Raw genomic sequence first — 13,903 nt, forward strand, 5'->3', positions numbered from 1 at the left:
GCTGCGGCCTGCTGGACCCGGCGGCGCTCGGGCGTCCGGGCGACCAGCGGGCAGGGGCGCGGTGCCCGGCCTCCGTGCCCGGTGGGCAGCGATTTGCTGCATATAAAGAATAACAACTGTGCTTTGTGGGTTTTGTTTTGTTACAGCAAAAATAGTATACGCTCTTTGAGGAAACTGAAAAATACAGGAAACTAAAAATCACCTTTCACCCCAGCACCTGGAGAGATGCGCAGGTAACATTTTGATACGTTTCCTTCCAGTCTTTTCTCTAGGCTCAAGCAGTTTTCTGTGTAAAAATTTATTGCATAAAACTGGCATCAGATGTATAGACCGTATATCTGGCATCTCCTGCTGTTTTACCTGGCATCGAGTGATGAGAATTTTGCCACATCGATAAAATATTGCCAACATGCTTTTTAATGGTTGTATATTGTTCCAAGTATGGATGAACACTAATCTGTGTAGCCTATTGTTACACATTTAGATTATTTTTATAAGCAACATTACACTTTTACATCTATTTGATAGTAATCCCACAATCCATAGATAAACACTATATCTCCGTGTGTCACTTTCTGGGCTTTTCCAAATAATGTCATGTATATAAATATATTAGTATACATACACATGAATCCCTGAAACCTCCTCCTCCACCATACACATAAAAATGACATATTCTTAACACAATAAATGCATTGTGGTGTTTTATAAAAGAATCCCTCGGGTGAGGTGTAGTCAAAGAGGAAGGCTGTGACCCAGGGGGATGGGCTGAGGACCTGGGGCTGGATAAGGCTTCAAGTGAGTGGGTGTGTCCTAAGAAGAAAAGAGGACCAAGGACAGTGCCCTGGGCTCTCCAAAGTTAAGGGTTCCAGAAAGGACTAACAAGATATTCATGAAAAACAGCTGAATGGTGTTTCTGGAAGCCAAGGGAAGAAAGGGTAACTCAATGCTGTGTTAGCGTTTATTTTTCTTTTCATATGTGTATTGGCCATTTGAATCCTGTGAATTTTCTAGTCATACTCTTTGCCCATTTTTCTCTTGTATTTGTCTTTCTGTGGACTTATAGGAGCTCTTCATAGGCTCTGAACACAAAATCCTTAAGTATATTGCAAATATGCTCTTCCAGCCTGCCAGTTGTCCTTTAATTTAGCCTAGGGAATCTTAGATATGAGAAGTTTGTAAACTTTATTTTTTTTAAAGATTTTCTTTATTTATTTGAGAGAGAGAGAGCATGAGCGGAGGGAGGGGCAGAGGGAGAGGGAGAAGCAGACTCCCTGCTGAGCAGGAAAACCGACATACGGGGACCGACATACTGGGCTCAATCCCAGGACCCCAGGATCATGATCTGAGCCAAAGGCAGATGCTGAGCCACCCAGGTGCCCCAGTTTGTAACCTTTAAGTAGGCAGGTCTGTCAGTTTTTTTCCTTTACTGCTTCTGGGTTCTGTGTCTTACTTTCCCACTCCTGAGACATAAGAAAATATTCTTCTAATCACAAGGTCTAGGAGAAAACGTGGGTATATGGTCCCTATGCAAAGGCGAGTATAGGGCTACCTGTCTGAGACTCCCTACTACATATTTTCAGGAAACCATGTCGACATTTTGGTGATTTCATCCATGTGCATCTATGTCCCACCTGCCTCTTCACCCATCCTGGCTTATAATCAATGTGTGTTTGGGTGATTGTAATATGGGTGGGTTTATTTTTCCTACTTTACTGAATTTTCCAAGTTTTTTTCAATAAGCAAGTACAATAGACCCTTTAAAATGAAAAGGAGAATGGAAAGCTTGCTGAAGGACGCGAAAAATAATGATTAGGTAAGTGAAATGGATTTTCGGCCTAATGGGCAACTTTGGACAGCCTGGGCCAAGAGAAGACAAGGTGGACTTTGGACTTGCCTAAGGTGGGGAACTGGAAGAATAGGGCTTACAGAGGGAAGTGGGGGATCCCAGGGTTCCAGATGGATTGCTCAGTTTAGAAGGAGTGGAAATGGGCCCTATGCCCTGCTACAGGGAGCGTTCCACATATCATACAACTTACCCATTTAGCATATATAATTCATAGACACATGCAGCTATCACCACAGTCAATTTTAGAACATTTTTATCACCTTAGAAAGAAATCCCATACCCTTTAGCTGCTATCTCCTTATTCACTCCCTGCCCCTTCCTCAGCCCTAAGCAACCACTGATCTACTTTCTGTCTATAGATTTCCCTGTTCTGAATACTTCATATGAATGAAATCATATAATTTGTGTCTTTTATGACTGGCTTCTTTCACTTAGCATCATGTTTTCAACATTCATGCATGATGAAGCCTCTATGCTTTATTCTTTTCTTACAGCTGAATAATATTCTATTGTATAGATATATGACATTTTTATCCATTTGTCATTTGATGGACATTTGGATTATTTCTGTGTTTTGACAATTCAGAATGATGCTGCTATAAACACTTGTTTGTAAGTTTTTGTGTGGACATGCGTTTTCATTTTACTTGGTTATATACCTAGGAGTGGAATTGCTGGGTCATATGGTAACTCTGTGTTTAATTGTTTGAGGAACTGCCACATTGAGGTCATGGTCTTTTAATTAACTTAAAAATTATGCCTGTTCTTTGGAAAATATTTTAAAATACTGACAATTTTTTAAAAGATTTTATTTATTCATTTTTTAAAATTTTTATTTATTTGATATAGAGAGACACAGCGAGAGAGGGAACACAAGCAGGGGGAGTGGGAGAGGGAAAACAGGCCTCCCGCGGAGCAGGGAGCCCAATGCGGGCCTCAATCCCAGGACCCTGGGATCATGACCTGAGCCAAAGGCAGACACCCAACGACTGAGCCACCCAGGTGCCCCTTATTTATTCATTTGAGAGAGAGAGCACACAGGCAGGAGGAGAGGCAGAGGGAAAGGGAAAGCAGACTCCCCGCTGAGCTGGGAGCTTGATGTGGGGCTTAATCCCAGGACCTGGAGATCATGACCTGAGCTGAAGTCAGACACCCAACCATCTGAGCCACCCCAGCACCCCCCAAAACACCCCAAATTTTAAGGATAGAAACATTTGATTCCACTAGTCAGGGAATATCCTTGTGGGATACTTTTCTGTTCATATTGTTTTTAATGGGACCACACTTGGCATGATATTTTGTAGCCCATAATGTGAACATCTTTTCATGTCAGTAATTATTTCCATCAGTGAATTTCAAACTTCTTTTACTCTAGGAATCCTTCTTCAAAAGACCATTTTCTGAAAGCTCAATATGTAATCTTTCAGATACCAACAATTACTGATTGGGCCCCTGCTGGGTGCCAAGCATCCCTACCTGCCCCCATGCCTGTTCTCTTTAAAAGTTGCAGGTATTACAAACTATAGATGAGTCATCTCATTAGCTGCTCTCCTATAAGAACACCCAGCTTGCTCTGTGTTTCATTGCTATTAACAGTGACTCAGTGAACATACATCTGTGTGTACTTTTACCATCTTTTTAAGAGAAATCCCCAGGGGCGCCTGGGTGACTCAGTCAGTTACGCATCTGCTTTTGGCTCAGGTCATGATCCCAGGGTCCTGGCTCAGCGGGGAGTCTGCTTCTCCCTACCCCCTTCCTCCCGCTTGTATTCTCTCTCTCACTCTCTCTCTATCAAATAAATAAAATGTTAAAAAAGAAAACGAGAGAGAGAGAGAAATCCCTAGAGGTGGGATATTGGTTCAGGGGCCAACCTTGGACTTGGGCCTATATGAGGTACTGGGAGATGGGAGGAGAGGCAGATGACTTGGTCCCTGTTCTTCAACAGCTAATCAGCTTGAGGAGATGAAATTCAGGAAGGGGAAAAGAAGATTTCAATAAATAGAGCCATACCTTCCAATAGTTCCCTTTTATTTTATTATTTTTTTTTCTTTTTAAGTAGGCTCCATCCTGGGCCTCTCATAATCCTGAGATCAAGACCTGAGCTGAGATCAAGAGTCAGTGTTTAACCGACTGAGCCACCCAGGCACCTGCTAATAGTTCCCTTTTCAGAATTAATACCGTGTATACCTGCTGCATCAGTGTGAAAGCTAATAACCTAAATGTTCAGCATTAGGGAAATGAATAAATATATGACATTATGGTACTAATATGGATCCATCTTCAGGTAAAATGAAGAAAGCAAGGGGTAAAACAATGTTTCACACAGTTTGTTATATTTGTAAAAATATGGACATACACATGCTTGTACATATATAGACCTGCACTGTATACTCTGGTAGCCCAGTTAATCCCCTGTGGCTATTGAGCACTTGAAATGTGGCAAATCCAAGCTGAGATGTGCTGTGAGTGTCAAATGTACAAATGGTACCAAAAAGTATCTAAAATATCTAATAATTCTTATATTGATAATATGTTGAAATGATAATATTTTGAATATATGAGGTTAAATAAAATATTAAAATTTCAGCTGTTTCTTTTCATATTTTTAATGTGGCTACTAGGAAATTTTAAATTATGTCTGTGCCTCTTGGGCTCCTGGGTGGCTCAGTTAAGTGTCTGCCTTCGGCTCAGGTCATGATCCCAGGGTCCTGGGATCGAGCCCCGCCATCGGGCTCCCTGCTCCACGGGGAGCCTGCTTCTCCTTCTCCCACTCCCCTTGCTTGTGTTCCTGCTCTTGCTGTGTCTCTCTCTGTCAAATAAATAAAATCTTAAAAAAAAATAAATTATGTATGTGGCTCATATGTGTGCCTCCCATTATGTTTCGATTGCCTGGGACTGTCACAGACTATCTCCAGAATATGCAACAAATTCATATTGGTGGCTGTCTCTAGGCAGGGGTCCTGAAGGTGTGTGTAGGGTGGGAGACTGACTTTTCACTGTTGTTTTGCACTGTTTGAATTTTCTCCTTTGTTTGAATTTTCAGTACCATGCCCCAGTTTTTAAAAACCATTTAACATGTCTCAAGCCATGACAGAAAAGGCACTGGAAAAGTGAGTCCCACACAGAAGATGCTGTGTGGGAACAGGCTTGGAGAAGGATTTTGGAAACGTGTGATAATTTTACCTTCTTTTCTGCCAAGGCACTGGAGTCACACTGGACCCCCTCAAGCAAGCCCAGAGGGATAGTCCAGAGCCAGGGTATTCCTTTCATGGGGAGTGGAGGTTTCTGCAGCTCAGAATTGTCATTGTAACCAGAACCTGGCTGGATGGGAGGAGTCATTCCTCTTACGATATTATTGCAAATATTTATTTTAACTTATTTTTGTTGAATAGCTTTTTTTTTAATTGGGCACATAATCTGTGATCTAATTGGCAAAGGAGATCCAGGAAGGTACACAGAGCTGATGTGTGGAGGTGACCTCTGAGTGTGGAATTTGAAAGGATTCAAGAGTATAATACTCCCCCACCTTTTGTTGGCCACACAGATACACACACACCCTCCCTACACCCTATAGAAGTGTGTGTGTGTGTGTGTGTGTGTGTGTGTGTGTGTGTGTGTGTGTGTGTTGGATGGTGGTAATCCTTGCTGGTTAATTTTGAAAATGCAACCCCTCAGTTTTATTTTTGGTCTTTCAGGTGGGACTGTCTCTTCCCTCACCCACACCCTCACCCACCCCCCTCCCCAAGGCAGTCACATCCTGGGCTGTGAGTAGTGGCTGGATGTTGGGAGCTGGATTCTTGATCCAGGGTGGATGAACCTGAAATCTCAGCCCTGTCCAGCACAAAGCATAGCACCTGACAGAAGCTGAACAAAACACTGGGAGAAGGAAAAGTCATGATCTGCACCTTCCTACTCCTCTCAGATAGAACTGGGGTCTTTGGGGGTGCCTGGATGGCTCTGTCGTTGAGTGTCTGCCTTTGGCTCAGGTCATGAGCCTGGGGTTTTGGGCTCGAGCCCCGCATCAGGCTCCCTGCTCCGCAGGAGGCCTGCTTTCCCTCTCCCACTCCCCCTGCTTGTGTTCCCTCTCTCGCTGTGTCCTTCTCTGTCAAATGAATAAAAATCTTAAAAAAAAAAACTGGGGCCTTTGCATTCCGTTCTTCCGCAAGTCCCCTAGCCCACCCAACTGCCCACCGCCAGGCCCTCCCTTCTTCCACTCCCACCCGCTGCACCTTGGCTGAAGGGATGTGACTGCAGGGAAGTGAAGAAGAGCCTGAGCTCTTGCTTTTCTGAGCTGTGCACCACCCAGCTAGAGGCCCCCTCTTCACTGGAGAGACAGGATGCAAAAGCACTTACTGCCCATTCACTTTTGTGTGCAGGGTTCCAGGGCTCATTCCAGGAAAACAAGATTGCTGGAAAGTGATCATTTAGAAGATGCTCAGTTTAAACTAGTGACAGATTCAGTTTCCTTGGTCATCAAAGAAACACCAATTAAACAATATAATGCCATTAACATCACTTTAGCCAAACCGTCAGGGGGCATGAGATATTTCCATAACCTGGTTCTGAGGTCAAAGATACCTTCTTTGGCCCCAGTCGCCAAAACCTATGGCTAGGTCAACCATTAGCGCCTCCTCTGAGGCTATTGGAGAAAATTGGACCTCTTGGGGTCGCAGGTAACCGGGGGCCCCATGAGTTACACGGAGGCCCGCACCTCCGGTCTACCTCCTGTGCGGGGTGGGGGGTTAGGCTGCGCTTGGCAATTAGGCTTTACCGACGCTCCGCGCTGCCCGTCAAGAGGGCACAGAGGCTGCAGGAGCGCCTGGGGTGAATTTCTGCTCTACCACTTGCCCCGTGTGACCTTGAACGAGTTAATGAAGTTTTCCACGCCTCAACGTCCGGGTGGATAAAGTAGAGTGACGAACACGGACTGCACCGTGTAGCGGTGTTTGGCAAACTCCCGGAGTGGAGCCTCTCATGGTGCCTACTGGTGAGTGTAGGTGATGTTAAATCTCGGGGGGTTCCCTCGGAGGCCACCCTAGCGGGTGTGGCTTCCTCAGGGACCCACTCCGCCGGGGGTAACTCCAAACCACATCCCGAGAAGCAGAATTTGGGCAGCGAAGATCCTCGAGTCCTGGCTGGGGTGGCGGGGGCGGTGCGTGGAGGCTTAGGAGAAACCCCAACTCCTTAACCCGACCAGAGCCTGTTACCGGGCTGGGCCGGGCTGGTCAGCATCCGCGCCTTTCACCCCGCGGGCCCCGCCCTCGGTCCCGCCCTCCTCCAACCCGCGCCCCCATTGGTGGCGTCCGGCGGCGCGGCCGCTGTTATTTTTCGAATATATAAGGAGGTGGAGGTGGCAGCTGCGGCTTAGAGGCTTCCCGGACTGGTGGCTGGTCCCTGCGTCCCTCCACCCCGCCCCACCCTCCCCGCTTCCCTCTCCTCCCTCGTTCCGACCCCGTGGCTCTTCCTCCCTCCCTCCCCCCCTCCACCCCGGGCCCGCTCCCCACCTCGTCCCGGCCAGCTGTGCCCGGCGTCGCCCTGCCCCCGGCCCTCCCGCCAGCCTTCGGCGGGCCCCGCCGCGATGGAGCTGTCCCAGCCGGAGCCCGCGCCGGGCCCGACTCTCAGTCCGGCCGGCGTGCGCGGTGGCGCCGAGCGTCCCAGCCACCTCCTGGGCCTCCAGCTGGGAGCTCATGGCCTCGTGGGGTCCCCGGAGCGCGCGGCCGCTTCCTCGCCGGTCACCACCCTGACCCGGACCATGCACGACCTTGCCGGGCTCGGCAGGTAGGGCGCCCCACCGACGCTGGGTGTGGGGTGAGAGGCCCGTAGTAGGGTGTTGGTCCCGGGCCTCCCGTGGAACCCGGCGTGGGAGCCGAATCTGAGAAGCGGAGTGGGGGAGGTGTCCTGGGTAGTGCCTGCTTCAGGGACCCGGGACTAGGGCGATGGGGCCAGGTCTGTGCTGCGCACACCCTCCAGGTGACTTGCTCTTGGGCAGCACAAGCCTCTGGAGACACCCGTCCCACCCGCCGCCTCCCCCGTGTGCCTCCACCATGCTGTCTCCCTAATCTCTGCCCTAATCACCACTATTTTGCTCCAGGCAAGGGATCCTGAGCCTGGAGTGGGAACTTGAGGGTGGCAGAGAAGCCTGGTTCTCTTCTGTCCGGGCCCCTGCTCCCTCCACCCCCAGTTCTTTCCTGAGGCTAAGGGGTTAAACCCTGGTCCTGCTTCCTGAGCAACCTGCAGTGTCCAGACTGGGTCGCCCTCAGCAGCAATGGAGACCTAAGTCTTGCCCTTGCTCCAGAAAGGCTTGTGGATGGGTAGGGGTCTGAAGAGTTCCGGGGAAGGCCCTCCGGGGCTACTCTGCTGCCCTGCCATCCCTCAGAATGGCCCTCAACCCACCTCCTTGCTCTTGTCCTGGGCTCACCTCCCCCTGAACCCAGGAGGACCTTTCTTAATCAACAAAGAAAAGCTACTTAGAATCCCTGCAGAAGACCCATGAAGAGGGCAGGCCCTCAGGGCCATCACCTCTCTGGGACAGGGATGGGCCCTTCAGAGGTGGGTGGCTGGTGGGAACATGGGCCAGCTAGCCCTTGAGCCTCACATTTACCTTTCTCCTTCCCTGGGTCTCTTTTGCCTTCCCAGTGAGACTCCTAAGCATCAGGTAGGCAGCCCGCTCACATGCCTATCCCTGTCCCGGCGGCGCGCATCTGAATCCTCCCTGTCGTCTGAATCTTCTGATGCAGGTGAGGCTCAGGGGTACCAGGGGACTTGGCGGGGGGCGGGGGGCGGGTGGGGGCGCTGCCTGAATCTCTCCACTTCCCTGCTGATCAGACTAACATTTTTCCCACAACCTTGTGGGCCCAGGACATTCCACCTGCCCACCTCTGGATGGGGCTCCCCACACCCAGCCCAGACTGGCTGAGCGGGGCGGTAGGGCGGGGCCCTCTTGGGGAGATGAGATCTTACCTATTTAAAACCAGGCGCCAAAGTCCCTGAACCACAGCCCCAGCTGGGAGGCATTAGGGCTGAAATTTGGTCATTTTATAACATTCACTTGCCTTCAGCTGTAACCTTTTCCTTTAAAAAGCTGTTATCTCTTCTAGAACAAATTACTTAAACAAGCTTAAGAAAAATGCTTAGCAAAGTTTTGGTTTAAAACCTATACAGAAGAGGGGCACCTGGGTGGCTCAGTCGGTTAAGCGTCTGCCTTCGGCTCAGGTCATGATCCCAGGATCCTGGTATTGAGCCCCACGCTGGGCTCCCTGCTCAGCAGAGAGTCTGCTTCTCCTTCACCCTCTCCCTCGGAGCTCTCTCTCTCTCTCTCTCAAATAAATAAAATGGAAAAAAAAATAAAACCTATACAGAGGAGTTTCCATAGTAAACAGGGAGTGGGGCCCTGCCCAATTTCGGGGCCAGTGTGTTAGCCCTTGGGGTTCATGGGCAGGTTTTTGTTTCATTTTTTTAATGTATCAAGATTTAAAGTAGAAACAGGTTTTTCCTTTCTCTAAATAGAGTTGCGACATGGTGGGGGAATGTGTGCCGAAGATGCCACTACTTTCAAACCAAGGTGCTCTGTCCCCCCAGGTCTGTGTATGGATTCTCCCAGCCCCATGGACCCCCAGATGGCAGAGCAGACGTGAGTAGAGAAAAGGGATCCCCACTACCAAGGAGTTGGTGCCTGCCTTTGGGAATCCTAGTTCCAGCATAAACCCACTGGGGAAGTCTGGGAGAGTGGACAGACCCCTCCAATCCACATGTAGGGGGGACCCACTGACCTCCTAAGTCCTGAGATTCTGCTTCCTGTCTCAGAGAAGGGTCTGCTCCTATAGGAGCAGCTGAGTGTGGGCGGGCTCAGGGCCAGGTGGTGGGGATAGTGGATACTTCAACCAACCCTTGGCCTGTGGGAATATAGGTCTGGTGTGTGTCCCTTTTTTCTTTTGCCTATACACTTTTTTTTCCTATGAAATCTTACAATTTTAAAATACGGTCTAACTAATTCAAAACATTTAATTCATTTAATTTAACCTGCCATAACTGTTTTGTTTAGGCTGAACAAAACAGTTGTGGCAGGTTGGTTCAGCCCTTGGCCATCCTATCAGCAACCTCTGGCTTCAGTGACGCTTTCTGGCCAACCCCTGGACCAGGCCCTTTATGACAGAGAGTGGAGAGGGCGTTGTGCTCAGGACAGATCCTTCTCCCTTGGTGGTGGGGCATGAGTAGTATCTTCTAGAGCACAGCAGTCCCTATCCAGCGGTTAGAGCCCCAGCAGGGAGAGCAGCTGCTAGGCATTAGCGGGGACAGCTGGGCATCCCCAGACTGGGCTGAGGGACTATAGCTTTGGGGTTAGGGCAGTGGCTGTCTTTCCCCCCACTGCCTTTGATCAGACTGGGCTGGGCTACAGGGTTTGTTCACAAACAGGAAACAGGGAGAGAACTGGGTGGGGGTGGGGGGACTGCAGGTTGGTTTTTGGTGACAACCCAGAACTGTCCCTGCTTTACTCCTGAGGCGCGCAGGTGCAGATGGGAAACCAGGCCAATAAAAGTCATCATTCCCGATGCCAGGCTGTCTGGGCACAGCCCCTCCCCACCCTTGGGAGTCGTCCCCCTGACACTAGCCCTCAGTGCCCCCACCCCACCTCTGCACCTGCTTTGACGGTTATAGTTTCTCAGAAAGAAGCGTGTGTGTGTGTGTACGCGCGTGCACACGCACGCCTGGGCTCACATAGACACACAAAAGCCCTGCGTGGCAGGTGGTCTCTGGTAACATAGCTAGGGGGTGGGGTCTATCTACAGAAGCTTGCGCCCCGGCCTCAAAAGGAACATCTGTTGGAATTCTTTGCCTGCTGGCCTCTTCTAAGGCAGGAGAAGGGGGTGGGACAGAGTCTGGGTCCTAGAAAATTCCATAGGAGGGAGGAGAGGATGTGACCCTGAACATTTGTCACTAGGGGGTCTGGCATGGCACACTGTGGCTGATCTGGGGCACACTAAACCAGGCCCCTGTCCTGGGGGGAGCCAGGACAGCCCCACACAAGGGGAGGGAAGCCTAGTCTTGCTGGCATCCAGGCCCTGGAGATACCCACATTGTCGGCCACGGTCTGTCATCATGGGACGGATGGATGCCTTTCCTGGCGGCCATATGGCCCCGCTGAGGTGATTTGCATACAGGTGGAAGGCCTGTGGGTAAGCTGGCAGGACCGTTGCCTTGGTAGCGCCTTAGCCACCCTGTGACCTGCCCCAGCTGTCTCTGTTGCTCGATTCTCTGGGCCCTCTTCCATTCAGGGTAGCCTTCAAAATCCCAGGCTGCTGCTTCTCTCCCCCCTCCCCAATACCTGGGCCCCTGAGAGTCAGCATTCTTCCTTCCCCTTTCTGCTGGCCTGAGCCCTGGCCCCCAGGCCTTGTGGACTTGGGGCCTGATGCTGGGGGTGGGTACTGGGCTGTAGGGGGAGATGGGCTGCATGGGACTTTTCTCTTTCCCAGGTTTGAGCAGGCCATCCAAGCAGCCAGCCGGGTCATCCGAAAGTAAGTGCTCCAGCCTTCCTCATGAGGGCTCTGGTGGTCCACCTATCCCAGGCTCTCCCCATGCCCCCGTTTGATGGAGGAGGCATGGGGAGGGTGCTCTCCCACTGCCTCCCACAGGGATGCGCAGGGCTCTGTGGTGAAGGGGCATCCTGCGTGCTGTCCTGCCCGGCCCCCTACTCTCCAGCCCTGACCTCTCCCTGTTTTCTCCTGCAGCGAGCAGTTTACCATTCGACGTTTCCAGTCCTTGCCGGTGAGTGCCCTCTGAGGCCTGACACTGGAGGCTCAGGCTCTGGCCAGGCTTGAGGAGGGGCAGGAGGGATCCGGGGTCACCTCCCAGAGGGCAGACTTGAAACAGTCTGGTATCCCTGGTCTGGCTGTGGGAGATGGGGTTTTGGAGGTGGATGGGCAAGCTGGGGGAGTCGGAGAAGGGACGGGAGAAGGTAGGGCCAGGGCTGGTGCCAGAGGAATGGAATGCCATGGAAACCCCCGCATCCCAGCCATGCCCATGCTTTGGCAGAGTGGGCCAACCGCAGAGAAGCCTTTGCCCAGAGACCAAACTCAGCTCCCGACCTGATGGTACATTGGGAGAATGGAACCCAATGTAGAGTGGGTGTAGGGTGGGTGCCCTTGAAGGCAGCCTGGTGGGGGGGGAGGTGGAGGTGGAGGGTGATCCTGAACCCTGAGGCAGTAGGAAACTTTTCTCAGAAGGATGGGGGTGAGGGCTGCCTCGGGTCCCCACCCCTGAGTGGCATGTGTCTGTCCCCCACACAGTGTCTCACCCCTGAGCGCAAGATGGAGGTAGAGGAGCTGAGTCCCCCAGCCCGGTGCCGCTTCTCCCTGACTGCCACCCAGGGGGCCTCTGAAGAAGATGATGGATTTGTGGACATCCTGGAGAGTGACTTAAAGGTAACCAGTCTTGCCCCACCAGGCCATCGACCTCACTTTCCCTGGGACCTCCCCAAAGAGGAAAGCCCTGACCTCCCACCCTGAGACTGTGACTTCATTCCGATGTCAGAAGAGGAATCAGAGCTAATGGAGTCACAACGTGGCCTCCAGCCTACCAGAGACTAGCAGGGAGCTGGTGCTGCAGTGAGGGAGGGCGCTGCAGGGCAGAGGCGAGTCCGACCCTCCCACAGGGCCACATGTCTCAGCAAGTGGGGCCCTGCAGTTTCCTGGTTCTGGGGGACTGCCCTGTGTGGGTGTGCAGGCAGGGCCAAGGAGGGCTATGCTGGAGGACCTGGGGCCTGAGGGGCTGGCCTTTGCCCGCGGGTGTGACCATACCCTTGCTGATTTGGCCTCAGGACAACAACACGGTACCCCCAGGCATGGAGAGCCTCATTAGCGCCCCACTGGTCAAGACCGCAGAGAAGGAGGAAGAGCAGGTGGGTCTCTGAGGGGGCCACCCCAGAACTTGGGGTGGGGCTGGTAGGGGGCAGGGGTGGGGTACTCTGACCTCTGACCTGCCACCCCTGCCAGGACCTCATCATGTACAGCAAGTGCCAGAGGCTCTTCCGCTCTCCGTCCATGCCCTGCAGCGTGATCCGGCCCATCCTCAAGAGGCTGGAGCGGCCCCACGACAGGGACCTACCCACACAGAACAAGCGGAGGAGGAGCGTGACCCCTCCAGAGGAGCAGCGGGAGGCCGAAGAACCTGTGGGTGCCCCCCTGGGGTGGGGCCGGGCAGCCACTGTCCAAGTCGACCCTGCCAGCCCTCCTTGGCCGGGTTTGTGGCAGAGGGCAAGGTGCAGGAAAAGAGGTGCCAGCCCCACGGGCGCTGAGGGGCAGCCTGGCCCCTGACCCTGGCCACCATCTACCCTGCAGAAAGCCCGTGTCCTCCGCTCCAAGTCCTTGTGTCACGAGGAGATTGAGACTATCCTGGACAGTGACCACCGGGAACTGATTGGGGATTACTCCAAGGTACCAGCAGTGGACCCTTGGGAGGCTCGACCCTTTACTGTGTGGCCCTCTGAGCTCAGCAGCTGCCTTGGTACCTCCTCCCCCCTGCCCCGTCCTGGCTTTGTCCTTCACAGCTTATTCTTTATTCTCACCTAGACTCCTCTCTCCGGCTCTCCTTGGTTTCCTGACTCTACCCCAGATCTGTCTGGGGCATCAGTTGTTTCAACCTTGGAAAACCTTTCCAAACTAACATTGTAGCTTGGAGCCTCCTCGGGTCTCATCCAGGGGGCTTGGCAGAGTGTGGTGGCAGGTGAACTCTTCTGTTCCCTTCTGCATTTCCCCCTTGGAAGGGGTTGTTCCCTGGATGTCAGACCCAAGAGGCGCCTCTTGGTTGCTATGGGAACCAGAGCTGAATTTGAAGGTCAAAGCAGGTGTGGCCTTCTGGGCTTGGGAAAGAAACTCCATCCTTCCCAGGCTCCGAGTCTTGCCAATTTCACCTTTCTTCTCTCCCTCCCTCTCTCCCTCTCTTTCCCTCTCTCCCTCTCTCCCTCTCCCCCCCTCCCTCTCCCCCTCCCCCCCTCCCTCTCCCCCTCCCCCCCTCCCCCTCCCCCCCTCTCCCCCTCTCCCCCCCTCCCCCCCCTCTCCC

General features: G+C 52.1%; 1 protein-coding gene across 1 annotated transcript in view; it reads left to right on the top strand.

The window, feature by feature from the left end:
* Positions 1-7,287: 7,287 nt before the first annotated feature.
* Positions 7,288-13,903, top strand: part of CDC25B (cell division cycle 25B) — a 9,686-nt gene continuing 3,070 nt past the window's right edge. The window contains 10 exon segments of the mRNA XM_073878333.1: positions 7,288-7,627; positions 8,486-8,586; positions 9,428-9,479; positions 11,320-11,361; positions 11,575-11,615; positions 11,678-11,937; positions 12,133-12,267; positions 12,663-12,743; positions 12,838-13,014; positions 13,183-13,278. Of these exon segments, the coding sequence (XP_073734434.1) occupies positions 7,428-7,627; positions 8,486-8,586; positions 9,428-9,479; positions 11,320-11,361; positions 11,575-11,615; positions 11,678-11,937; positions 12,133-12,267; positions 12,663-12,743; positions 12,838-13,014; positions 13,183-13,278 (1,185 nt within the window). The 5' untranslated portion in view covers positions 7,288-7,427.

The sequence above is a fragment of the Callorhinus ursinus genome, unplaced genomic scaffold (assembly GCF_003265705.2).
Source record: "Callorhinus ursinus isolate GAN/ISIS: 27379988/994484 unplaced genomic scaffold, GSC_fseal_2.0 scaffold29, whole genome shotgun sequence".
Lineage (NCBI taxonomy): Eukaryota > Metazoa > Chordata > Mammalia > Carnivora > Otariidae > Callorhinus > Callorhinus ursinus.